Source organism: Emys orbicularis, chromosome 2 (genome assembly GCF_028017835.1).
Source record: "Emys orbicularis isolate rEmyOrb1 chromosome 2, rEmyOrb1.hap1, whole genome shotgun sequence".
In the NCBI taxonomy this organism is placed as follows: domain Eukaryota; kingdom Metazoa; phylum Chordata; order Testudines; family Emydidae; genus Emys; species Emys orbicularis.
This window is the reverse complement of record NC_088684.1, coordinates 185,866,724-185,892,907: the sequence shown is the minus strand read 5'-3', so window position 1 is coordinate 185,892,907 and position 26,184 is coordinate 185,866,724. Positions and strand designations below refer to the sequence as shown.

The following is a 26,184-nucleotide window of genomic DNA, read 5'->3' as shown; positions in this document are numbered from 1 at the left end:
ATTGAGGAGGGAACTGCTTGACTTGACTATATAGAGGACAAAAGCTAGTCAATGGTGGAGGGAAAGGAGTAGTTTGGGACAAGGACTTGATCAGACTGAGACTGGAGTGAGGGAGAAGATAGATGCTGGGAGCTGGGGGAGGGCAGGGAGACTGATACTGGAAGCGAATGGAGGAAAGAGACGCCTGTAAGTGAGTTGGTGGTGGGGAACACTGGTAGGGGAGGGGAAGACAGTGACTGCCTGCCCAAGATGACTGAGACAGGGAACCAATGGGGGAGGGGGAATGGGACACATCTCTGAAAACAAGCTGGAGTGCAGGGGGAGAACTGAGACTGGCTGGGCACAGAGATTTGGACAAAGAGCCAGGAAGGGAGGATACTATTAAGGATGGGGGAGCAGGGGAGATTGGATGAGGAGCCTTGGGAGAGAGACTGGGACAGGGAGCCAGGGGCGGGATAACATTAACTTATCCAAAGTTATGGAGAGAAGAGAAAAATCTCCCAAACGTGACACTGTTGAAAGCTTTAAGAATTCCTATAAGATGAGATTCATGTTCATGGTAATTCTTGATGTAAATGTGGGTGTTTAAAAAATGGAAAAGAATAATAAAGGGATTAGAGGAGTATTATGGTTAATTTGGAAGGAATCTTTGCTCATTATCAGAGGTGAATTTGAGTAAAGTGGCAGAAAAGAACTTTTAATAAGAACATTCTGGAAAAGTGCAGTCTCTCTACTTGAAAGGGATTTCGAATGACATCTCTTTTTTACACCTTTTTCTCACTGAGAAAGTCCATTCCAAGTAGGAGAATTGAACTTGAATGAATGTATTAATTTGCTATTAATTTGCCTTCTGGTGCTGACTTTGGCTTTGTATAGCCAGTACTTAAAGAATAGTCTCTTTCATTAATTTGTCCTAACAAGCATGATTTCAGCAGATGAAAGTGAATTCCTTGATGACACATACATTACTGCAGGTGTAGGGTGGAGTCTGTGTGAAATGTTAGAGACAAGCACAGCATGTTGTACAGCAATAAAAAATGGAAAGTCTGTGTATATCAGGAATGTCAGGTTCAGTTGTGCTTTCTGTTAGACTATAATTATGATTTAGAGAAATGGTATAAGCCAAGAAAAGGACATAATCATTTTAAAAATGTTATTTATGTTATGAGAGCTCAATAGATCATTAATGACAGATACTTTTCTTTAACATCACTGTATATTGGAATGCATCCCTGAATGTATAGAGCTGAGGATCTTCATTCAATCAAGCTTATTTCCCTGCTGTTTCATTCTGCCCCTCATTAAACCACCATTCATGGAGACAAAGGATTTGGGAAACTAGAAGAGTGCCTTACTTCCCTGCCTTTTGTTTGGTTTTGAAGTTTTAGGATGTAAATTTAGTATGCTAATAAATGAGGATTTAAGCAGCACTGCTTGGGGCCAGGGGACATATAAGCTTCTTCCCATTGCTCTGCTGATAAGAACCTGATCCAAAGCCCATTGAACTCTTTCCATCTTTCTTCTCCTTTCTATTCCTGAGCCCACCATGAGCAGAGCGTAAGGCTACCAAAGTGCTGCTCATTGAGAAAAATTTGAAGTGGGTTGATATACTGATGGTTTGGAAAAGAAACTTTGTATCAGAATGTTTCACTACATTCATCTTTACAATGAGTGTGCAGTAGATTGGCTTCAGAGTGGCAACCCACTCTACCAGGTAAAGAGAGGCTGTGTGCAATTTAAAAACATTATTCTGCAAAGCAAACTTCTTCACTTCAGTTTTAAATGATATTTCAAATATTACTAAGCCTGAGAAAATGTAATAAATATAATTTACTTCTGTTTATATTGTTTTTTTTTTACTTGTTGCATTGCTCTCAGGTGAGACGATGAAAGCAGATATCGATTTTACTTTTGTTTCTCTTCATGGTATCTTTCTGTAGCTTTCTGGTTCACATAAAGTAACACCAGCTGTAATATTTTCACTGCAAATACTGTGGAATAATATTAAAATTAATACTGTTTTAAGGGGATTTTTAGTGTTTCCTGAAAATGTTTTTATTTTGATTTTGTAAAATTTTGTTTTTACTAACAATGACCCTCTTTCTTTAAAATAATAATAATAATAATAATTTGCTGAATGGTAAAGGTTAGAAATGGTGAAAGTTAATGTATCCTCATTCCTACAGAGCAAAAATATATCTAGAGACGTGTTCTCTCTCTCTCTTTCTCTCTCTCTTTTAAATGTAACGTGTTCTCTCTCTCTCTCCAATATATTCCCCGGACACTCATTATATAATTAGCTAAAATGAACAAATTCTTTTATTGTAGTGGTAGACTAGACAAGGTCTAACTACTACTACTTTTATGAGTGCTGGTCCATATGCGTATTCCACACGTGTGTACGCATGTGCGCCATGCGCCTCAGTCCAGAAGTTTTTCCAAGCAATGTCCTCTGACCCACACATGTGCAGTGTCTCTGCTCATGCTCCCGACTGAGGGTGTCAGGGGCAGTGTGGGTCGATGCCAACGGTTCTTAATTTTGTCCCAGAAAACTCTCAATGGGAAAATTATGTGAGATACCAACAGCACGGCTACCATTTTCATTGTTTACCTCTTCTTCATTCATCTCTTATGTTGCTTCTCACACACGCACACACAGACACACGCCTTTTTTTCAGGATCTGTATTCACCAAAAGAACTTCAGTACTTTAAGCAGAGAAGTGCTTTCCTTGTACAGTGTCATTAGTTTCCTGCTGCATCATCTTCCATGTGTAATTGAGTCATGCACCTGATCCAACAATCCATTTATGCACGTGACTGTGTTGCCAACTCTTGCAGTCCTAGCGCATGCCTTGCTCTATATGGCAAGGTTTTTTTTAAAGACCCAGTTGCTGTATTCAAGAGATTGCATGAAAATCTCATCTTTCATTTCACAAAGAAAGTACATTTCCAGCTCTTGTGGTTGTAGAGAAAAGCTTTTTTTTAAAAAAGGACCTGAGTGCATTGCAAAAGCTCAGAAACCAGAAGACACATAAAAAGAACCCTAAATGTATTATTTTTAATCCTCTCATGATTTTTAAGTCAATCACATGATTTTTGAGGGGACTTGACTCATGATTTTAGAATGCTGAAGGTTGGCATTATTGCTTCCTTAACTTGAAGTACATGAGTAGTTCCATTGAAGTCAATGAGACTGCTCACATGCTTTAGTGCTTTGCTTGATCAGGATTTAATTGCTGCTAACATCAATTGCCCTTCTCATGTCCATCACCTAAGCTGCACCTAGGATCCAACACCCTTTGAAATCAATAGAAAGACTTCCGTTGATTTAAATGGGTATTGGATTGGGCCTGTGGGTAAGTGGCAAATTAACCACTGGGAAACAGGTTAGGCTGTTTGAGTACTAGGCACTAAGGTTGTGGGAAATATTGCTGATGACAGTGAGGGAGTAGTACTTATGTAGTAGTTGTATATGGTATAGAAATGCATGTAATGAAAACATTAATTAGAATAACAATAGTTCTGGGTGGATACAGTTATAAACCAAGTAGGCAGTGGCCAGGATTTCACATACACAAGAGAGATTCTCAGTGCTTTCTATTACAAATTAGCGTTGGGCAGTTCCACGTAGTCACCCCCATTCGTTTTCTCTCTTTCTGTTCTGAGGGAATCCTGTTCTTTGTTTAGGAGAAATGTAAATATTTAAATCCTTCAGAACATGTGTCTTTATATTTAAAAACAGTGACAGAGAATCCAGCATTTGTTCCCTCAGCAAATGTCCAAGTTATATCCTGGAAGGTTTACTTTTTGTCCTAACAAGATAATGTAGCTGAGGATAAACAATTGTTCACTGTCTTGGATACTTCTTCCCTGCCCCATTAAACAGCCCAGCTGTGCTACCTCTGCTTATATTTTCTTTACTTTACATGGATTGCAAGAGCCACTGGCCTTATGATGGACTTCTTTTTGCTACTTAATGTTGAAATACTTGATTGCAATCAATTCATTGGCTATTTTCATACAGTAGCAGGAGTTCTGTTTCATATAATTTCTTGGAATTTCTATGCCCAGGTGCAGATGCTCACAGAGACTGCCAATCCAGGAGAGTTGTCATTGTTGTTATAACTGGATTTTGATAGCCTATCTTTTCAAAACACAGAGTTGTCTTCCCCGGCGATTTTCAAGCTGAGTACTGCCTTAAATCTCAGGCGAAAGGGCTTAGCTTGCTGATATTTCAAGGAGAAATTGGAATTCCAAACCGATGTGTTGTACATAATTGATAGTGATTGATAAAAGACAGCTAGCACCTGCAGATCCTTTCTTTCTGCTGTATAAACAGGCTTGTAAGGAGTTCAAGAAAGAGAGCTGTTAAAATTATTTTTTCCCTCTTGTAATTTGGATTGGCGCATCATGTTCCTATCTTTGTACCTTCAAAATCAGGATTAGTGGTGTTTACCCAGAAAGACGATTTACAATTATGATGATTAGTGGGGAGTGGAATGCCTTGAAATCCATCCCATCCAACACATAACTGTGTACTCAGCCAGTTGCCAGTTAAGATCACCAACAGAATTCTCCTGGTGTCTTCACTCCTGAAATAAATTACTTTGGCTGGTTGCTTGTTTCACCATTATGCATTTGCTGGGTGGAACTCATTGACTATTGACATTGGGAGTATCACTATCTATCCCTTGTTTAATTCTGCATTTAAGATATGTTTGCTTTACTCGCCTCTATCTGAGTTTAACTAATTATTACCTCTGGGGGGATGGATTATTTAATTTTACTGTTGTAATTATAAAGCACTTTGAGATGATTCCGAATGATAAATCCACCAGAAAAAGTTTAAACTGTGAATCTCTTGCTAACAGTCCAGGCTCAACATTTGAGTTATTACGGGAAAGTGGGGCAGAATACCAGTCCCTAAAATACAGTGTAATTGCAGCTGCAATAGTTAATAACCGTGTCTTTGATTGCAGCATCAGAAAGAATACCCAGCCTGAAGAAGTGTAGCTTGAGCTGCAGGGTATGAGAGGGTACAGGACAACAATGTAGCACTGACATCTATTTTGTCATTCTGCAGACCACTTCACAAGGGTGACATCCTCTCATGAGCCCACCTCCCATCCAAAATGTCCTACTCCTTGGTTCCTCAAATCCTTGTTCTGCAGACTACCAGGAAAGGACAATTCACCTCTACCCCGATATAATGCGACCGAATATAACACAAATTCAAATATAACATGGTAAAGCAGTGCTCTGGGGGGACGGGGCTGCGCACTCCGGTGGATTAAAGCAAGTTCGATATAACGCGGTTTCACCTATAACGCAGTACGATTTTTTGGCACCTGAGGACAGCGTTATATCGGGGTAGAGGTGTAGTTTAAAACCCCTCATCTTACACAATTACACCATGTATAAATTACACGCAAACTACATCAGAAGAACACTTTTAAGGTTGCAAAATTAAGCACTCCAAAGTTAGGAAATCCTAGAATTAATGTTGCCTATGCAACCTTAATTCAGCCCCCTCGTGCAGGAATTGACTAAAGGATGTATGCATGCCAGTTTCTGCATGCAAACTTCTCTAGCCACAGTCAGCTCCCTAATTCCCAGGGTTGTGAAGTACCTTGCCACCACCTGCCCTTAGCGTAAGGAAGTCTTGTCTGTGCCTGCAGTGGATAACCTCTCTGAAACTACCAGCCTCTGACAACACAAGTACTGCCTTCCATGCCGCTGCAGGCCTCATTCTCTCTGTTCAGGTGAGTAATAAGCACACATCAACCCGGGAGTCCTCTGAGCATCCCTCTGGAGTGTTCATCCCCTGTTTGACTAAACAGTCACGGAACTCTCAAATTTGCTACTCCCAAAGGAATAGGACACAAGATTCAATTCATATTCTACTTAACACACAGTTTGAATGGCCGCAGGACTGGCTCTGAGCAATCATACGGTAATTTTAAGTCCCCAAAAACCACATTCTATTCTATTCTGTTTTTTACATATTCTTATACCGTACTTATCGCTGTATTATCCTAGTGTCTTTCAGTAGTGTATTAAGCAATGTGACTAAAGTGTGATATTTGTTCTCTCCTTTTCTCCCCAAGGGAGAAAATGTGAGCAGTGGACTGTTTGGTTTGGGAATTTTTTCTTTTACATACATATAATGTGCATATGCACACACATGCTGCTGTATATTTATGTCAGAGAAGGCAAGGTCAAAGAAATGCACCTTGCACTTAGAGTGGAAGGTAGTGAGGTTTGTAATGGTCCTGTGGGAGTTCCACAATTTTTGGCCAGCCTCTGAGAAATTTCTGTCTCCTGCAGTTTTAAGGCTATATTTCAAAGGGCCTCTGACAATCTGCCAGCAGATTATGTAAAGATTTTGTAAATATATCAGTTTGCTAGGGCAAAACCCCATGTTTAAGCAGCCATATTAGCTATGTGAGCACATTTTCTTACAGCATTTGGAAACATATAGCTTCATATACAGAACTGACTTCCAAAACTTATGGCAAAAGGTCAAAGTGTTGGGTGGTAAGTTTTTGCCTTGCATGTGTGTGAATCAGAGATATCCAAAGCTCAGCCATTTTGGTTTTCAGGTCATCCTCGTGAATCTCTTATTGATTGAAGTCATGTGAATTTCCAAACCTGGGTTTTTCATGTCCTTTTCTTTGTTTCAGGGTTTTCTTATTTTTTTGTCTTTTTAATGAAAACTTCACACAGCTCTAGTGCATATGTTTCTATTTTTATGTCTGCTAACTGGTGGTCACAGGCTGAAGTGGACTTGTTCATTTGTTAAGTAGGATTGTTTTATTACAGATTTCTTTTTAATGGTGAAATAATTTTATTTATTCTTAATGTATATAATCTTGTAAATGCATTACTAATTCTGTAAACCATATTATGATATTGTACATGCTGTATAAAGAATGCTATATAAAATAAAGGTGATTATTATGTTATTACTATCATCATTATCCATGCAAAGATTTTATAATGTATTTACATAATAGTTGCTACTGGATTTCATGTCCTATACAAATATATTCAGCAAGTTGTTAACTGTTGGCAGAGTCTACTGAGGATCTATTTTTATCATTTCTACCGAGAGCTGGTACAATGTAGGAAATCTCCATTTTTAGGAATGTGTGTGTTATTTGTTGGAATGGCTATGACTGTGATGAATTCCTTTTGGCATTCATGTGGCTGATGTGTGTGCTGCCACAGGTGTTGTCATTTACCGTTATTTGACAATTTAATATTTTTCTTTCCATTCAAAGGCCTTTAGCCAGCGGAAATATTTGTTTTGGTTAAAATCACCTTTGAATTTGCTGTATGTTGTTTTTAAAAGTGGAGTGCGGAGAAACAATGGCTGAAGGAGAATATATTGTAAGGGTATTCCTTGGACTAAGGACCTGATGTTGCAGTGTGCTGGGCATTTTGTAGGAGGAGAGGAATGCCCTGGACTTCTGTGAGTAGGGCGAACTCAGAACCTGGGAGTATCGGGCCCTAAAGAAAGAGGCTGCACACTTGGCTTTTGTGAGTAAAGATAAACTGGTAATGAGGGCTTCAGGAATTAGTGGGGGCTCTTAGTGCAGTGTAGGAAGGGCAGCTGACAGCTCAGGTACCTTTCTTCTTAAAAAGATGGTCATTGCAGGAGGGCTTCAAAAGTTTGACACCTTGTTTTCAGCCTCAGTTCTGTCCCAAGTCTAGAATTGGCAGCCTATTAACCTTCACTTTCTTACCATAATCAGCCATGAAAAAAGCATTTCTTTGACAGTGGCCCCTGGGGAATGCTGGGACTGAGGTTATTGTTAAAGACAGATAATTCGGTGAAACAGAATAATAATAAAATGAACCTGAAGGTCTCTGTTTTGTGCCAGGAATGTCAGAATTACAACTCTTTTCAGAATTTCCTGTGAGCTTTTGCTGCTGACAAAAATGGTGCCGTTTTAGAACACAGTGTTTAGAGTGCAGTTCTAACAGATTGAAATAGTCTCACAATAGAAATGCACTCTCTTTAAAATCAAAATAATGTCAAAAGTGCCTTACCACAGGCACATTTTAGCTGTTCAGTAAAGAAAAGTTGTTTTATTTTTCATAAACTTGACCTTGCTTTTTAAATATGTATTTTTAATGGCAAGTTATGGCATGTTGTTGCAGTACCCATTCTACTATAATCACAGTGAGCAATGTAAATCTCATTGCCCGAATGTGCAGCACAAAGATGAATTGATTGTGCTGAAGAATAGCATGTTCAGCCTCCTGTTTTGTTTGGCATCATGCGAGCTGACCTCTGGAAAGCAGCTACATTTTTGCCAGTAGTCAGGTAAAAAATCTTAGATGCTAGTCCTGTTTGTTCAACAACTTAAAGGGATTCTCTTTGTTTGTTCACCAACTGCCTGCAGGATCTATTAGCACAGTGGTTTTCAAACATTTTAGGCTGCGTACCCCTTTTCAAATAATGTAGTCTACCACAAACCCTCCCATCTAAGATAGGGTCATAACATACCTATGAAAAGACTCTAATCCTTGTTGGTAAATATTTAAAATGTGGATGCATGTGTGTTTTTTTTCTATGCACTTGCAGAGATCTGAATGAAAATTTGACCTTTTATATTTTCTGAAATTCAGTTTAGCATGTTAGAGCTTTTGATGCTTCAGAAAAAAAATCTTTGACTAATGTTGTTCGGTGGCTTTCAAATCCTATATTTACTGCCGGTTTTCAAATCTTTGTCTTTATTAAAAGGGCCATTTGCATGATTGAATAAACAGAATCTTGGCCGTCACCTCTGAACTCCCAGCCTGTAGCTGCCACTCTCCAGCCACCCAGCTCTGAAGGCAGAGCAGAAAGCGGCGGTTGTTGGCCCAGCGCTGAAGGCAACGCCACTGCCAGCAGCAGCGCCAAAGTAAGGGTGGCATGGTTTGTGTATTGCCACCCTTACTTCTGCGCTGCTGCTGGTGTCGATGTTGACTTCAGAGCTGGGCACTCGGCATCTCAGGGCTCCTGGCCAGCCGCCCCGGAGTACAAATTAAGCACTGCCTCTCCACCTTCACCCCTGCCCATTGCCCAAAGCTCACTTCCACAGCCTCGCACCTCAGGCCTGCCCTGCTCCTTTACCTCTTGACAACAGTGCCCTGGGCAGTAGCCCACGTGGTCCACCCATAAGGCCAGCTCTGCATCCACTTGCCCTGCCTGACAGAGCATGCGCAGGGGAGTCTGTGCAGGCGTGCATTTTTCCATTCCCCTCCTGACCCTGCCCTGGCCACCATTAAAGGATTTTTCTCCTGTACTCCCTGACGAGAGCTCCGGTACCCCTACGGGTACTCGTACCCCAGTTTGAAAACCACCGTGTTAGCTAAATATACACAGATATAACATACTATAAGTATTTTAACAAGTTAGAAGAATAAAAATTGCATATGGTGGTTAATCTTGAAACCTTTTCTGTGTATTCTTCCTGAAGAGTAAAACCATAAAACTGCAAAGAGGCCTAACCCTAAAATATCACCAAAGATCTGAAACTGCTGCATAAAGTTTCCCACACAGCTGTTGGTTCGAGGAAAGTACTCCACGGCTAAACATGGAAGTGAATGCTTGATCTTAAAAATGAAAGTGCCAGCTGTTATGAAAATTGCTGATTTACGTTTGTAACCCCTGTTTGTTCAGTGTAGTGGCTAGGCCAGCTAGAGATTGATGAACCTGCTGTATACAGCCTTGGTAAGAGAGATGTGTCTTTTAGATCAGGCAGTAGAGACACATGCATTAAGCTCAAGAGGTCCCAGGGTGGCTGACGTTACATATTAATAGTACACCTCTACCCCGATAGAACGCGACCCGATATAACACGGTAAAGCAGCGCGGAGCCTCTGGCCCTTTAAATCACTGCCCGAGCCCGGCTGCTGGAGCCCCGGGGCTCTGGCAGCCAGGCTCGGGCGGTGATTTAAAGGGCCAGAGGCTCTGGCCACTGCAGGGAGCCCCTTTAAATTCCCGCCCGTGCCCCGCTGCCAGAGCTCTGGCGGTGATTGAAAGGGCCCGGGGCTCCCCACAGCAGCTGGAGTACCGGGCCCTTTAAATCACCGCCGGGAAAGCCGGTCCAGTCCAGCACGGTGTACCGGACCGAACCCGATATAACGCAGTCTCACCTATAAGGCGGTGAGATTTTTTTGGCTCCCGAGGACCGCGTTATATCGGAGTAGAGGTGTATGATACATTTACATTTGGAACAAAATTGCCTATGCATTTCAACAGTTATGCTGTTCATTAGAAAACTGCAGCTCTGCCATAAATAACGGATTAATCAGCTCCGTAATAATGAACAAATGAACAGACCTTATCAAAACAGGTTAAACAAGGAGATGAAGTTTGAGAAGGCTTTGTTAAGAAGCAGAACAACCACACATTTCTAGGCATTACTAAATTGGCTGTCAGCTTCCTGTAAGGCATTGCTGACATCCTTGGCAGCGATAAAAGACTTGAATATGTGTGCAAATGACTGACTTGGTATTGCAGACTAAACCTGACCATATCTCTAATAACAAAATAAAAGCAAATCTGAAAAATCTGAGCCAACTCTATCCCTGTCGAATAAATATAGCGTCTATAGGCTGGCAAACGGTTGCTTAGCATGATTGTTTTTACAAGAGGGAACAATGAGGCCACCTCAGTAACTGCTGTATCTGATCTTACTTTTTAGAGATGAGAAGTTTTTGTTTATTTTGTTGTATTTATATTGTTGATTTTGTTTATTTTTTCACGTAGCCAAGTGGCACAAAAACAGTGTTTAACAATGCAGTGTGTTTACATTTGGAACAAAACCTGTCCGTGTTGATTGGTAACAATTACTTTAACTTATTCATATCTGGGCCTGAATAATTGAGTTCAATGGGCTGGCTTTTATTTAATTTTTTGTATTATACTTTCCCCTTTAGTGAACCTTTTAGTGATTTGCTTGAGAAAGAAAGAGAAATGTCTGTAGTAAATGGTGGGCCTGGGATCAACTCAAAATGTGTTACTGACTTGAAATGCATATGGAACCTAACATTGATGCTTTAGACATCTTTTTAAATGACTCTAGACCTTTCTTTCATATGAATTATGCCGATAATAACCTATAGTACAACACACAGCGTTGGGCACGGAACATGGTTATAAACAAAACTTTCTGAAACTTCCATAGGTCCAGTTACAGAACCTTATAGATTATTTAGCAGTAAATTGTCTGCTCTAACCAAATACCATCTCAGAGATGAACTTCGCTCCTTTGCAGTGAGGGAATATGAGCCAGGAATTCTGAGGTAGATACTGTATTTACTGCCAAGTAACCTACTGGTATTTCATCATGGGATATTGTTGGCACTTAAGATAATAATATTAGGGACCTAACAAAAACCTTACATAGACAGATAAATATTTTCCAAAGATATAATAGACCAGGATACATTGCTTTCCATATTGGATTATAGCCCATATCTTTTCAGTATCCCCATATACTTCATATATTAAGGTGCTTTTGTTAGATAAGGGATTTCATGTGTTTCTGGGAGACATTATAATAGTCTTCAACAGAGCTATAGTATACCAAATTGAATGCAAGGTAGCTATAATTTGATTGACCATTCTTTGCTTGTATAAGATAAGGTAAAGCTTTAGCCAGATGGAAAGCAGTTTTCTCATAAAAGCTGAGTATGCAGTACTCTAACGAGTATGTACTCTAACAAGAACAGAATTTGGCTAATTGTTCAGAAAATAAGTTTGAATGATAAAGTAATATAACTTCTACTTATATGACATTCAGGGGATGTACAAAATGATTGTAAGGAATCAGAAAAAAGGTATAGCAGGAAAAGTGTAGGAGGTGTAACACAAAGGATCCCCACTATGCTTAAACTTACACCCTGCTATTTATTTTTTCTGCCATCCCCTCCTTCCACACTGGTGGTGAATAATTTTTTGCAAATCTCTGAATGCCAGATTGGTGCAATTTCTATTACACTTATACCTATTTTATTACCAATATAGTTTAATTCAACATTTAACTTAAACTGCTACCACTGTGTATGACATCCTCATTGAATTTGGCCCAGGAACTTCCATCAGAGTTGAACCCACTTTGACAAGGTCTGACTTTGGCCCATCATTCTTATTTAGGAAAAAAACTATACATAGTCATTAGATATATTGCACCATAACTCTGGCATGATAAACTATGTTTTGACTTGAGGAAGCAGGAATAAAATAGCAATTGTCCTGACTCCAATGCTGGTATTTTAACTAGGTTGTTACTGTGGTGCAAAGTTGAAGTAGATAGAAAAAATAAGGCTCCAGTCCAGAGAGGCTTAAAGCTACTGAACACTACAGGTTGGAAACAGCTTTGAAAAGTTTGAAATTATAGGTGGGTAAATATAAGACTTCTACTAAAATAGTTAGGAGGGTGAGGTTTTTGTGCTAGTTTTTTCCTCATTAGTCCAGTTAACCCTTCTTATATGGAGTTCAAAAAAGTCTCAGTGCCAATACTGGCAAGTTTTTTTTTAGAATTTTTTTCAAGCCTCTGATTCCTTAGAAATCTATGAAATGCCTGGCTGGTCCATCCTCTTCCAACATAAGCCTAATCTAAGAAATCCAGTGATATTCCACCTTAAAATAACCCTGGGTAAATTCACAAACTATGTTCAAATAAGATTAAGAGTTTGACTTAAACCATAAAAAGCAAAGGAATTTCAAATTAAGCCTGCTCATCTTAACCCCCCACCCTCCTGCCTGCCCCCCATTGCTCAATAGCATGCTTTCCTTGTTGATATATTTCCAAAGTAGAATTCCAGTTAGCACAGAGATTGGATTAAATAGCTTGCACTTTTTGCCAATTTGGTTAGAGGAATGTACAAATGGAGAGGTTAGATGTGATGGACCAAATCCAGCCCCAAAGTAAACTTGTTGACTTAATAGATCCCTTCTCAAATTAGCCTGTTTCCATAGGGTAAAATCATGCTCTTCCTTGATGTGGCCATGTGTGAGGAGGTAGCGAAGCCAGGTTGTGAACAATGACAGAGCGGGGCTAGGGGGTAATGGGTCATTGGTGGTGCCACCTTCAGTGATACCTATTAGCTTGAAAAGGCACCACACATACCCTAGGGGTCACCAGAGTGCGGTGAGGGAGTCACCTCCCGCCCCCTATTAGCTGTGCCACTAATGTGGGAGAGTTGGGGGGAGTTTCAGCCATTCTGGCCATGGGGTTTCAGCCATTCAGTGGATCATAAGCCGCTGTGCCAATGTAGGGCAAAGTGCCTCAGAGTATCTGAGGGGGACACATGCTGCTGCTGTAGACAAGGAGCACCCTGTGCCCAATCTGTCAACTGTGACATATGCAAGACCTGGTCAGGCAGACTCAATCCTCATTAGAGCCATGAAGTGTCAGCAGGTGCATTAACTTGGTTCCCAGGCTAGTGTTCATACAACAGCCTCCACTCTGCTCCATTCTTTTCAGGTGTTCTCTTTTCCCTCAGCACACCCATGCAACACAAGTAGCATTTAGCTTTGGAAATGGACCTTGTACAGTCCTGGGGGAGTGTGTGTGGATTTTTTTTTAAAACAGGAATTCCGTGTTTCTTTTTTAATGGAACTCAATCTGAGGACAAAAAGATTTTTAAGGCACCGTCAATGTACATGAATCTAAGAGATCAGTTAAGGGTATAAAGTTGCTGTGTATTTTAGGTTCACATCCTATAGAAAGTAGATTCCCCTCTCCCGCCCCCCCACCTTCCTTAAGTCTCACTTTTGTTCCTGTGACTAATAGAGACAGGAAATAACATGCTATTCAGCAAGTAAACTATGAAGCTCCATTCCAGGGACTGTCAGCAACTGATAACTTGATGTGTGACAGATAATTATTGTAGACGTGACTTCTGTGCAGGCAGCCTGGCACCAGCAGAAACTTCTCTTTTGTGTAAACTGCTCGATGACATTCTATACAATATTCTTTATCTTGTAATACTTTTGTCAGTATTTGCCAGTTGTTTAAACTGCAACAGAATGTCTAGTAAATTTTCTTTCACGTTTAGAATTTTCCACTAAGATCCCAAAGACCTGTCCTGTAGCTGTAACAGATATTATCAGTCTTGGGGCAGTGCCTGATAATGTGCACAGGCACACACAAAGGTTTTGCGGTAGCAGGAATCATGTTGCTCCTGCTTTCCATGGTGCCTGCTAATGTGCCCAATGTTGTTATGCACAGTCATATTTAAAAAGCTGGGACATAGCCCAGATCTTACGTAGGCATCCAGTCTATCTTGAGCACAAATAGAAAAGTTGTTCTGTTGGAAAATTGTGGGTGTTTTTGTTTTAAAGGCAGACTTTCGGCTGTCTTTGATTTCTTTCTTATTAATTTGGAAAGTATGTGCCAGGAATAAATTTTGTTGCACATTTGTTTCAGATTCAAATTAAATCCCTTCACCCCTAACTAAAGCATTCACTACAAAGGAATGGTTTGGTGATTTTATCATGGTTTGATCTCACCCTGATCTATGGCCAAATCTTTTTGTTCTGAAAAGAAGCAAATATAGGAATTATGACCTTTATTTGATTATTGAGGGATATCAGTGTTCCCCTCTCTCAAATAACTGTCAGGAAATGCTGAAAATAAGCCCTTTTATCCAGTCAGTGCAATTTTAATCATTCTTTACTAACTGGCTATATCTTGCTGATGGGGAGTTATCTTAATTTTTCGAAATGTATTGACTTTTTTTTTAAGTCTTTCGTGTAAAACAGACCAATGGGTGAGATTTACTAGAAACACAAATGTCAGTTAGATTCCTAACTCCTATTGATTTTCAATGACAGTTAAGTACTTGGTTGCATTTGTGCCTGTGGGGGAATCTGTCCTAACTAATAATGTAGTTAGTAGAACTGTAGCATATATGGATATATGTACATTTATTAGTATTTATGTATACATTTCTGTTCCATTAGTGCTCCGAGGTCTCAATCAGGGATCAGGGCTTCATAGTGGTAGAAACTGTACACACACAACAAAAAAGACACCAGAGAACTTAAAATCTAAACCTTGGAAACACAACAGGTAGAGATAAACAAATATGGTGGTGAGAGGGAACAAAACTAAGTAACAGAGAAATGATCGTATTTGGCATAATAAGCCTCCTTATCAAGAGTCATGGCATGCCCACTGCCTATCCAGTACAGTTGTGTGAACAGTGGTCTCAGGTTGGAAAAATCATACAGACATATCATAAAAGAAACAAACTACTACCAAATGATGTGAACATGTCATGATTCCTGCTATTCTTGTTAGTGGCACCGTGGTCTAGAGAACGTAGGATAGGTACCGTAATTAGGAATCTGAGCTCTAATCCAGTTTTTCCACTGACATGTTGTGTGGCCTTCGGCATTTGCTTCTCTGCATCAGTTCGCCCCTTTGAAAAAAGGGTATAAGTATACATTTTTACCTACCTCAGTTATGATGAATGATTAGTTAATAGGCCAGATTCATGCTTCCTGGCAAAGAGATGTAAGCATTGCGTCTCTCTGTGTCAACGAAGCTAGCTGGGCCAAATGGGTGATTCACCTGATGGACAGCCGCTAGACAATGCCACCCACTTTTGAGGTGGGTTATGGATCATTCCCCATCCAACCAGCAGAGACAGGTTCTGCTGATCGGGTCCAGTAGAGAACATATAGTGAAACTAGCCAATGCTTGAAAAGCATTTGGAAGATGCACAGTATAATTATTATTTTCTCTGCAAATAAGTCTCTGTACTATTTTTTGATATTTCTTAATTGCAAAAATTCTCCAGTAATAACTCTTGGGTCATCTTTAATACTATTGAGTTATTCTTACTACAGATTGTGTTGAAGGTGCTACTTTAACATGTTCCTTTTCAGCTCAAGTGTGCATGAATCTCTTATTATTAGATTTGGAGAAGAAAGCTTTGATTTTTGCTAATCCACTCTTCACTAATCCCAGCAGTTGGTAATCTGTATGAAAAATCTCTGTCTTTCCTTATCGCTCAGCAAAGAATTAATAACTATGTGCTGTAGCAAAGTCTCATGTTAGCAATACCTCATGAGTTTTGCAAGTATAGTATTGTATTTTACAAGCACTATATGAAATGTTATCATAAAGCATATTTGGTGATGTTTTCTTCTTGCTGTTTTTTGTTTCCTTGCTAACACTCAAATTTCAGTGATTCACAAGGATGTCTTTGTGAAATAGCAACATTCTACTGTACTAACTTGCATTAAATAACACGCTGGAATTGTGAATTGCTGAAATTTGGCAAACAGAATGGCTAGCCTAATCAAAAATTATTTTAATTGACAAAAATAGATTCAAAATCTAAAACTTCAGTACACTACATAGTACTTCCAAACATGAATAGACCCATTAGCTCACAGTAGCAAAGTGTAGCCCATTGAAAATAATGGAACTGTTCATGGTAGTAAGCGCTATGCCGGGTAGCAAGTGTTTCCAAGACTGGGCCAATACAGCACAGAATCATTCAGGCAAGGGCTGATGACTATAATCTGCCCTCAGTGACATTAGTACAAATCTGCAGTAATGCAGTTAATGAAGTTACTTCAAATTAACACCAGTGTAATCTAGAACAGGATCTAGGCTTGTGTCTTTTATCAATAAAGTATTTGTCAATATGAACCTATGTCAATAGTAATGATAGTAAATATCGGGATTTTAATAAATATTCATCAGGTCTGATTGTACTTTCTTTGTCTTTTTCTTTACTTTAGCTTTGGGCCAGATTATGCTGTATGTAGATGGGATGAATGGAGTAATAAATCATAATGAAACCATCCAATGGCTGTACACTCTCATTGGGTCAAAGGTAAGAAGATCTCCAGATTACTTGCTTTATACATCTTAAGTGTTCTTTAAATATTTTTTTTTCTATTTTGTGTGCATGAATTGTTGGGGGGAGAAGGGGTTGGAATTCCAGTGAGAAATTTAAGTATTGATTGCTTGGGATCAACTCATATAGTTTTGTAAACTCAGACTAGAAGGATACAATAGAATTGTGCAGAGAATTTAGTTTGGCAGCATTCGTAAAGCAAAATAACTTATCAGCAGACTCTGGAGCCTGGCATCTTAGCTCTTTCCTAAATATAGTTCTATCAGTTATAGTAATAGCATTTGTTATAGTAATAGTGTTGGTTCTTATATTTTAACTTAGACTGAGATCATCCTGTCCTTTGGTAAAATATACAGCGTTTGTTGTGTATAATTCAGTCCATTGTTCAGCATCCAGTTAGAGTGTCCAATTTTCATAGACTTGTAAATATTAAGGTCAGAGGAACCATTCTGATCATATAGACTGATCTCCTGCATAATCCAAGCCATAGTTTTTACCCAGTAATTCCTGTGCCCAGCCAAATAACTTGTGGTTAAATTAGAACAATCCTTTATAAAGACATCCACTCCTAATTTAAAGACTCCTAATTTAATCCACTCCTAATTTAATTTCTAAATGAAAGCATCTACATCCCAAACTGGAGCAGTTTAGAGAATGCAGGCATCAATCCACGCACATGTGAAGCAAAAATTCTACCACTCAGGCTAATTCTGCCACCTACCTAATATTGCTGTCAGTCAAGTCCATAGGACTTTTACCCTCATCTAAACTTGGAGTTAGATCAGGCCCATATTGTACATAGTGCCTACATGTATGGAGAGGCAATCAAAAAACATGATTACTGCAAGGGTATTTAATTGGTAACCTGTTTCAGGGCCTGATCCAAAATCCATTGAAGTCAATTGGAGTCTTTCCTTTGACTTCAGTGGATTTTGGATTAGGGTCTAAGATACTAAGTAAGTATCTATTTAGAATTCCAGTGTAGCCTGGACTGTTATTCCTTTCCTGGTATTTCATGATATTGGTAAATAGCATATTTTTTCAAAGCACAGTATGTCTTTGCATTGCTTCCATTTGTGCAGCCAGTAAATTTGACCATGAGGAGAACATTTTTTTTCTGGTGTAATGTTGAGCTTGCCAGGGTGGCATGTGGAAATATCTCTCCTCATATGTACGGTCCTACCAAATTCACGGCCTTGAAAAACGCGTCATGGACCGTGAAATCTGGTCTTCCTCCCTGAAATCTGGTCATTTGTATGCTTTTACCCTATACTATACAGATTTCACGGGGCAGACCAGTGTTTCTCAAATTGGGTGTCCTGACCCAAAAGGGAATTGCAGGGGGGTCGCAAGGTTATTTTGGGGGGGGGGGTCGCGGTATTGCCACCCTTACTTCTGTGCTGCTGTCTTCAGAGCTGGGTGGCCGGAGAGCGGCGGCTGTTGGCCGGGAGTTCAGTTCTGAAGGCAGTGCCCTGCCAGCACCAGCGCAGAAGTAAGGGTGGCAATACCATACCATGCCATCCTTACTTCTGCGCTGCTGCTGGCAGCGGTTCTGCCTTCAGAACTGAACTCCCGGCCAGCAGCCGCCGCTCACCAGCTGCCCAGCTCTGAAGGCAGCACCACCACCTGCAGCAGCGCAGAAGTAAGCGTAGCAATACCACAACCCCACTACAATAACCTTGCGACCCCCCACAACTATTTTTCAGGTCAGGACCCCTACAACACCATGAAATTTCAGATTTAAATACCTGAAATCATAAAATGTACAATTTTTTAAATCCTATGACCGTGTAATTGACCAAAATGGACTGTGAATTTGGTAGGGCCCTACTCATATGAGCATGAGCCCTTTGCTGTAGCTTATCCTGTTTGCACAGCCTGGCTGTGAAAAGCCACCGGTGGAGAACATGATCAATTTAGTCTCATAACAAAAGATGCATAATGGGTCAAATTCTGTCTCTGCCTCTGTACCTGCAGAGGTTCCCCTGACCTGGAGCCAGTGCAGTTCCTCTGAATGTGGAGGGCGGGAACAGGTGGAGGGATTGCTTATGGATATCGCTGCTTGCATAGGCCCTTATCCAGCTCCTGTTAAAGTCAGTGGAAAGATTCAAGTCTACAGTGCAGAGCCTTGCATTGTAGAAACTCCCTATATGGGAGTTCAAGGAGTGGGTGGAGAATAGGCAGGACCTAAAAAGAATGTGAAATGGGCCTTAAAATCTACTACTCCCCCCTAAAGCAGAGAGTAATGTGTAAGAGCCACACAGGCTACTCCTGCCCCTGTTATTTAGATCTGCTCAGAGCAAGACTAACTGCCATAATGCTTCGAATGGTGTCAGTAACCTCTATACACTAAGGCTCCCAAAAATTGCTAACACTTGGTGGAACTGAACCAGTGTTAGCAGTGGTGGGAAATTCTCTGGAGATGATGGGGCCATAGAGAAAGGGTTTTCTCTCCTCATTTCCATACATATATTTGTGCAACCTAAAAAAGAGCATAGAAGTCTTGAGTCCCAGAGACCCCTTTAACTACTCCCTCCAATGCAGAGAATTCATTGCTACAAGAGATTGAGTCAAAAACTGGGGCTGGATTACTATAAATGTTGGATCATCTTTGGATGACTAATAATATTGGTAGATATGAAAAGTAAGATAATGATGAGGGTAACTAATCTCAAGTGTCATGAGCATCTTGTTGGGTAGAAGATCAGGAAGGAATTTTTTCCCCATGTAGATCATTTCACAGTTGGCTGGGTGCATAACCAGGCAGCTTGCCTTCTTGGAACATCAAATACTAGTCACTGCCAGAGAGAGGATGAAAGTATAGATGTAGAGATGGCTTGGTGGGTATGGATTCTAGTTTCCTATGAAACATATACAAGAAAAAAGCAAGCAAGAAAAAGAAACGTTAAGACATTGAGTATGCTAATCCTCTCATTCTACCACGACGTGGGGGACACCTTAGCGTTACTTTACAGATCTGAAATGAAGTATGTTGCTTGTCTTTACCAAAGCACTACAACACTCCACTCTTTAAGCTCCTCTTCTCCCCCATCGTCAGCCAAAATGATTATATCCATATCTTGGCTCAGTGCCTGAGACTAGGGAATGCAGGCAATGTGCTTTGAATAGTTTGGTTTCAGGTAGCATCAAAGTTATTTTTTTCATTATTATTTAACTGTCTTGGAAGAGATCTAAGCCCCTGTCTGTGTGCCAAAAGTTAATCGAAGGTATGACAAGCTCACTAGCAGAATGTGTGGTGTGACAGCTGCTTTATGCACTTAAATGTGGATTTGGCTCTCCATGAAAAATGAATCTGTGGAATTTGCAACATACCTACAGTCTAATTTACAGTCCAGCTAAACTACTACTTTTTCTGCAACAGAGGGAAAATTGTTTTAACGTCGTTGAGCAAAAAAAGATGGTAAAATTGCTAAAGCTGCAGTGTAAATATTGAAACAATTCCTTTTGGAAGGAAACGGAAGGTAAACAACATATTATTTAGTGGCGTACGTTAGCAGTGACTGGGACATGTTGTTTCTTGCCTTTACCTAAAAGCTTTGTAGAGGCTCAATAAACTAATTAGGAGAGATGGTTGTATAATTTTCATTGAAAATCTTTTCCAACAAATTCCATAATATTTTTGACTTTTTATAATTATTTGTTAAATCCTGCTCATTAGGGCTCTGGTTCTGGCTCCTTACCTAATGGACTTGTCTATATTAGGTTTTTTTTTCCTGTTATATTCCCTACCATTGCTCATACTATACAGTTCCATCTCTGATAGCACTGGACACTGGCATAGATGGGTCACCATCGGCCACTGGCATTTTCATCACTGCATTACCTAGACCTGCTGTGAACACATTTAGAGGACACAATGGTTAAAATTTCAGCAGAGAGTTTGCACTAGCATTCCTACCATTGTTTCCACTAGTTGAGCTGCACCAGTGGCATCAGTGGTGAGAAATTGTAAAGGTGGAGGGAAGGTTAGCGTTAGACACAAATCATATGAGTAAGAGCGGGAGAACTGGGTTCTCGGATAGCACTTCTTGTTGATGATCAATGCAAAATTTGAGGTTAGCAATGTACTTCTTCCATGTTCATTTTAAGGGATGGAATAGCATGGCATTGCTCAAAGTGTTTATTATACAATCATGATTGAAATATATCACTAAAATCATAGCACTTACATAGGCCTTGATTCAGCAGTCCATATATGTCTATTTTAAAAAAAATCTTTCTAAAGCTCTTTTGGCTCTCAGGTAAAAGGGATGAAGGGTTTGGTGGGAATAGGGGGAAAGGAAGGCTAAAACTGAAACCTAAGCTTTGGGAATGGAAAGCTAGCTCTTCCAACCTTTCCTGTCAATTTCACCGTTTCATCATTTTTCTCACATTCTTACAAATCTCATCAGAACCAGCCTAAATACAAGAGTAAATTTGGAATCTAACTAGAGAGCCAAGTTAAGTAACAAAGGAGAAGATTTTCAAAGCATGAAAAACAAGTAGGCACCAAACTCTCATAGACTTTCAATAGATTTTTGAAAATCTCCATCCTTGGTGGTTAAATTTTCTGGTAATTCTCAGATCCATGACAGCACTCCAATCCCCTCCATGTATCTTTGGGGAAAATATCTCCCTCTGTGTAGAAATTAAAGGAAAACACCTGCTTGTACATACCAGCGAGGGTATGTGTGAAGGCTGGAAGGTTTTTTGCCTCTAACAGGCATTTTCTATAGAGCGGGCTTCACTCAGGACAAGTTGCAATGTTAAAACAAGGCTAGCAAATCACAAGGCTACAAATAATCATTCTAAATTTTAAAAAAAAGAAAAAAGAAAGCTTTAAAGGGATCTTGTAGTTTTATTTAACCCCTTTTTGAAGCAATTTCACTCATGTTATCCAGGAAGAACTGATTGCTTTTGTTATGCAAAACCGTTTCCCTTGGATGTCACTGACTACAAACAATACCAAGTTAATATAATGGCATTATGGGTCATTGTACCTAGTTGTTTCACACCGTGATGATGATGTGACATGTTGCATCACTGTACCCTCAGTAATATATTTCTTGGACCAACTTCTGTTGCTATTGCGCTTACATAGAGCTCTTCTTGTCTCTCTAATATCCTGGAACCAACATGGCTACAAAACTGCATCCACCCTAGAACAGAGAGTCTCAACCTTTTTTCAATCACAGACCTCTAAAAAATTTCAAATGGAGGTGTGTACCTCTTTGGAAACCTATTGTCTGTGTATATAGTTGAATTCTGTTCAGTCAGTTTTCCATCTAAGTCTTTCGTGAACTCCTTAGATATAGTCTGCAGACCACAGGTTGAGAACCACTGACAGATAATGCACTTCCCTGTATAGCATGTATCTTTTAGTAATGCAGTTTGCAAATACCCAACCTCATGTACATTTCAGTAACCAGAGAAACAGTTCTGTAAAACTACAAACACTACATCAGAATTTGTTAGTCTTCCTTCATAGTTGAATAGCTATCCTAATTTAAAATGTTTTTCAAGTCTCTCAAAGTCAACCACAGAAATGGCATACCTTTTCCTGTGAAGTTAGGCTTGGAATACACAAATTAAGATGGAGCTTTAATAACCATAACACCACCACCATTTTAACATGTATATAATACCTTTCATCCTAGAAGTACCTCATCAACTATATACATATGCCATTTTCACTGAAACGAAGCTACCTAAACAGTGAAGAACAGCAGTTCGCTAGCACACAGCATGATGAATGACACGGGTGGAGAGGATGAGTTCTTAGCGGACAATGGGACAAAACCCTGTTCTTGTGAAAAGAGCCATGAAATTTTCAACATGTATGCAGAGTATACAGCACCTTCATTTTTAAGGCCTTATCCAAAAGACCCACCAATACTGAAGCGCAGAGTATTCAATTTGTTTTCTCTGGAAGAATAAGTGATGAGTGCTAGTTTTTGGCGTTCTAGCTTGAGTGGAGCCAGTGTGAGTCTATCTACCTGGGCTGGGAGGCTTGGTCCCAACCGCTGTGTAAACATACTACAAGGGGCTGTTCTGGCAGCTGGGGATCACTATAGAGTACAGCAACGTTCCAGACTTTCCCTCTTTCCCATGGTCACATCCTCTGTGCCAGCGCTTATGAGGGGAATGGTATAGAGCCACTACTCTGGCCCTGCACCACCCCCTATATCAGGTAGCCACATAAGCTAGCTTCTATTGCCTGTGCACTTCTGGAATATGGAAAGGGGTTGTAGCAGGGCCGAGGATGTGGTTCATTATTTTTATCATACATAAGGAAAAGCTGATGCTAACCAGATTTAAACTTCTGGCAGTCATTAAAAACCATACAAAACCAATGTTATACCAGAGTTAGTAGAGAAAGTATGTTTCAGTAGACTCCAATTAGCTCTGCCCCCAAAATTACTTTGTTTACAACAATTCTACAACTTCAAAATAAAATTAAAAAGCCTAAAAATTAACATTTAAGTGATACTGCCATATCTCTCCTTGTGCTAGAATGCAAAACCTTAATTCCAACATGTATCAATATTGTTGCAAAAATCACACTGTACCACTGTCCCCACATTTCTGCCATCTCTGTCTCTTGTTGCTGAGATAAGAGTTTAAGGTTTTGCATCATAGTTCAAGTTACATGCAGGTTGGCTGTGAAGGGATCTGGGGTCTATGTTGGAGGTGGAAGTGGTGTCCCTCTAGTGTATCACTGACAGTGTCTGTGTGATACCTGTGGATTGTTGGAGACATTTCCCTTAACTTGATATTCATTTATTTTAAGGTTTGGGATATGTACTGAAGTAACTTTAAATATTTGCAATGTTTTTTGTTTTTTTTATCTTTTGAAATAAATGTATGTACATATAAACTTACATATAAATCTGTATGTTGTACAGGTATATATTTACTCTAAATTATTGAAGTAAAGGTTTCAGGGTTAGAGGTCGTTGCCCACAGGCAGGATACCTACTGTAGCCACATTTCAGAATAAAACTTCTAATAGTGGAGCACCAGTTTGATTCAGATACTCTACCCTCGCTGTGTTCACAGACCACTGGGATAAGCCCTTGATCTTTTGAAAAAAATCTCTTATAAAGTTTGGGTTGCTCTGCAAACCCACTAATCTCTACCACTGACCTTAGAATTTATGCATAAAACAGCATTAAGTGTTCCCAAAACTGTAGTGCACTTACATTTTTTTTTCTTTCCTTTCTGAGTGCCACTGATTAGAGTAATTTTTTTTTTCTATGTGATGATCCAGGCAGCTATAATTCCCCCCAGCAGACTTGAAAACCCTTTCTGGCATTGTTTTCAGTGGAAAGTAATCCATTTTTAAAGTGATCTGGGTAGCCTTGGAAGACCAAGTGGAATGCTAGGTCTAGGTTGATATAGGAAGATTGAGTAAAGATTTATATCTCACATATTGTTTTAATTTGTTTTTCCAGTTTGCATCTGTCTGAGTCCAGTATTGTAGGGACAATGCTGAATCTTAGCTCTCTGGCCTTCTCTCAGCCTTGTATGAATCTTTTGCTTCATATTTGTTAGAAGGCAGAATTGTTTTGTATTCTGAAGGGGCACTGCGTCTACAAAGTACCAGAAAGATCTTGGGCCACATTGAGATTCTGAGAACTGTGTTACTGACTTTTGAATAGACGCTCACATGAACATAAGGTAAATATATCTCACTCCTCACTAGGGACCAAAATCCAAAGTCCATTGAAGTTAATGGACTCAATGGGCTTTGTATAATGCCCTAAGTAGTGATCATTTGGGCTCTAGTTCTAAAATATGGGAGGCGTGTAGGATTAGTGGTTAGAGAAGAGGTCAAACAGTCAAGTCTTTGGAGTTCTGTCCTTGCCCTGCTTCTGACTAAAGTTAAACACATGCTTAACTGCTTTGCTGAACACAGATGGACTTTAGCATGTGCTCAAGGTTTTGCTGAACTGGGACCTTAATTTCTCTGTGCTATAGCTGATCCATTGTGTAAAAAAGTCTAATAATACTTTCCTAGGTACTTCCCAGGAAAGGTGTAAAGATTAATTCTTAAAATTATTGTTTGGTGACTTAACACAAGTGCTAGCATAGTAACTTGTCACTGGAGCTGGTTGGAAAAACTTGGACAGAACTATTTTATGTCAAAATTGAAACACAGCATGAAATCATGTTGATTTTGCCAACATTTCATTTTGGAGGGGGGGAAACCTGCAAAAATAGGGTTGACAGTACAGAAATGGACCATTTCAACATTTTCAGAACAAAATGTTTTATTTTTTTGTTTTGAAGTTACTTTTGTTTTGAATTGTTTTAATTAGTGTAAAATGAAAAAATGGGTTTTTTTTAAAAGGTCTCGATTGATCCAAAACAAAGTTTTTGGGGTAATTTTCTTTCATGGAGAATTTTGAATTTTTGGGTTTCATTCCAGTTTGAAACAAAGCCAAATATTGAAATCTTCATTAAATGGAATTTCCACGTTCCATACAACTTTCTTGTCACTAAGGTGGCAGTTTGGTTTCTAATTCTCTGTTTCTGCCTGGTATATCCAACAGCTGTTATATATCCTTGGGGCTGTTTGCCTATGAACTACCTCACAGGAAATGGCTGTTGATTCTGCCGGTTAGCCACATCTTAGTGTCTTTACTCGCTTATCACTCAGTTCCTACTCAGGCCATTTCTCACTGGCATCAATAAAAGAAGTGAATCGGGAACTCAGGGTTTAGTTCTACACCTTGTTATGCTGACTTGTGTCATAGCCTTGAAATGTACTGACAGTACAACTTTTGCTTGGCCTTTTTCCCTTTCTTGAAGAGGTGCTCATAGACACCTATATAAACATACACAGAAAGTGATTTATGAATATATATATATATATATATATATATATAGTACTTACTCAGATGCATCTGAAGAAGTGAGGTTTTTTACCCATGAAGGCTTAGGCCCAAATAAATCTAATTTACTTCACACACTCATGCTCCCCCCGAGGTTGCTAATGAGCTGCTCTGCAGCCTACAACAACTGAGGGCTTCTCTATGTAACTTTAGCGCCCTCGTGGCCAAGATGGAGTCTGCTCTGCAGGCAGCTCTGGCCAAGAGAAGGCGTGCACAGGAATGCAGCAGGAAAAATCCCTTCCACCCCAGGGGCACCTGTTCCAAACCCCCCAGAGTGAACACACCCACCCACAGGAAAAGTACAATGGATATAACAAAGGGAGATATTTATTTACAGAGGGATGAGAGGAGAAAAACAACAAGGGGAAATATAGGGGGAGCAGTAGAACAGGGTTGCATCCAAAC

General features: G+C 39.7%; 1 protein-coding gene across 2 annotated transcripts in view; it reads left to right on the top strand.

The window, feature by feature from the left end:
- FHOD3 (formin homology 2 domain containing 3) overlaps positions 1-26,184 on the top strand; it is a 652,884-nt gene that overhangs the window by 376,913 nt on the left and 249,787 nt on the right. For both annotated transcript variants that reach the window (XM_065398378.1, XM_065398377.1), the window contains exon 6: positions 16,764-16,858. In XM_065398378.1, coding sequence (XP_065254450.1) covers positions 16,764-16,858 — 95 coding nt within the window. The remainder of the gene's footprint in view (positions 1-16,763; positions 16,859-26,184) is intronic.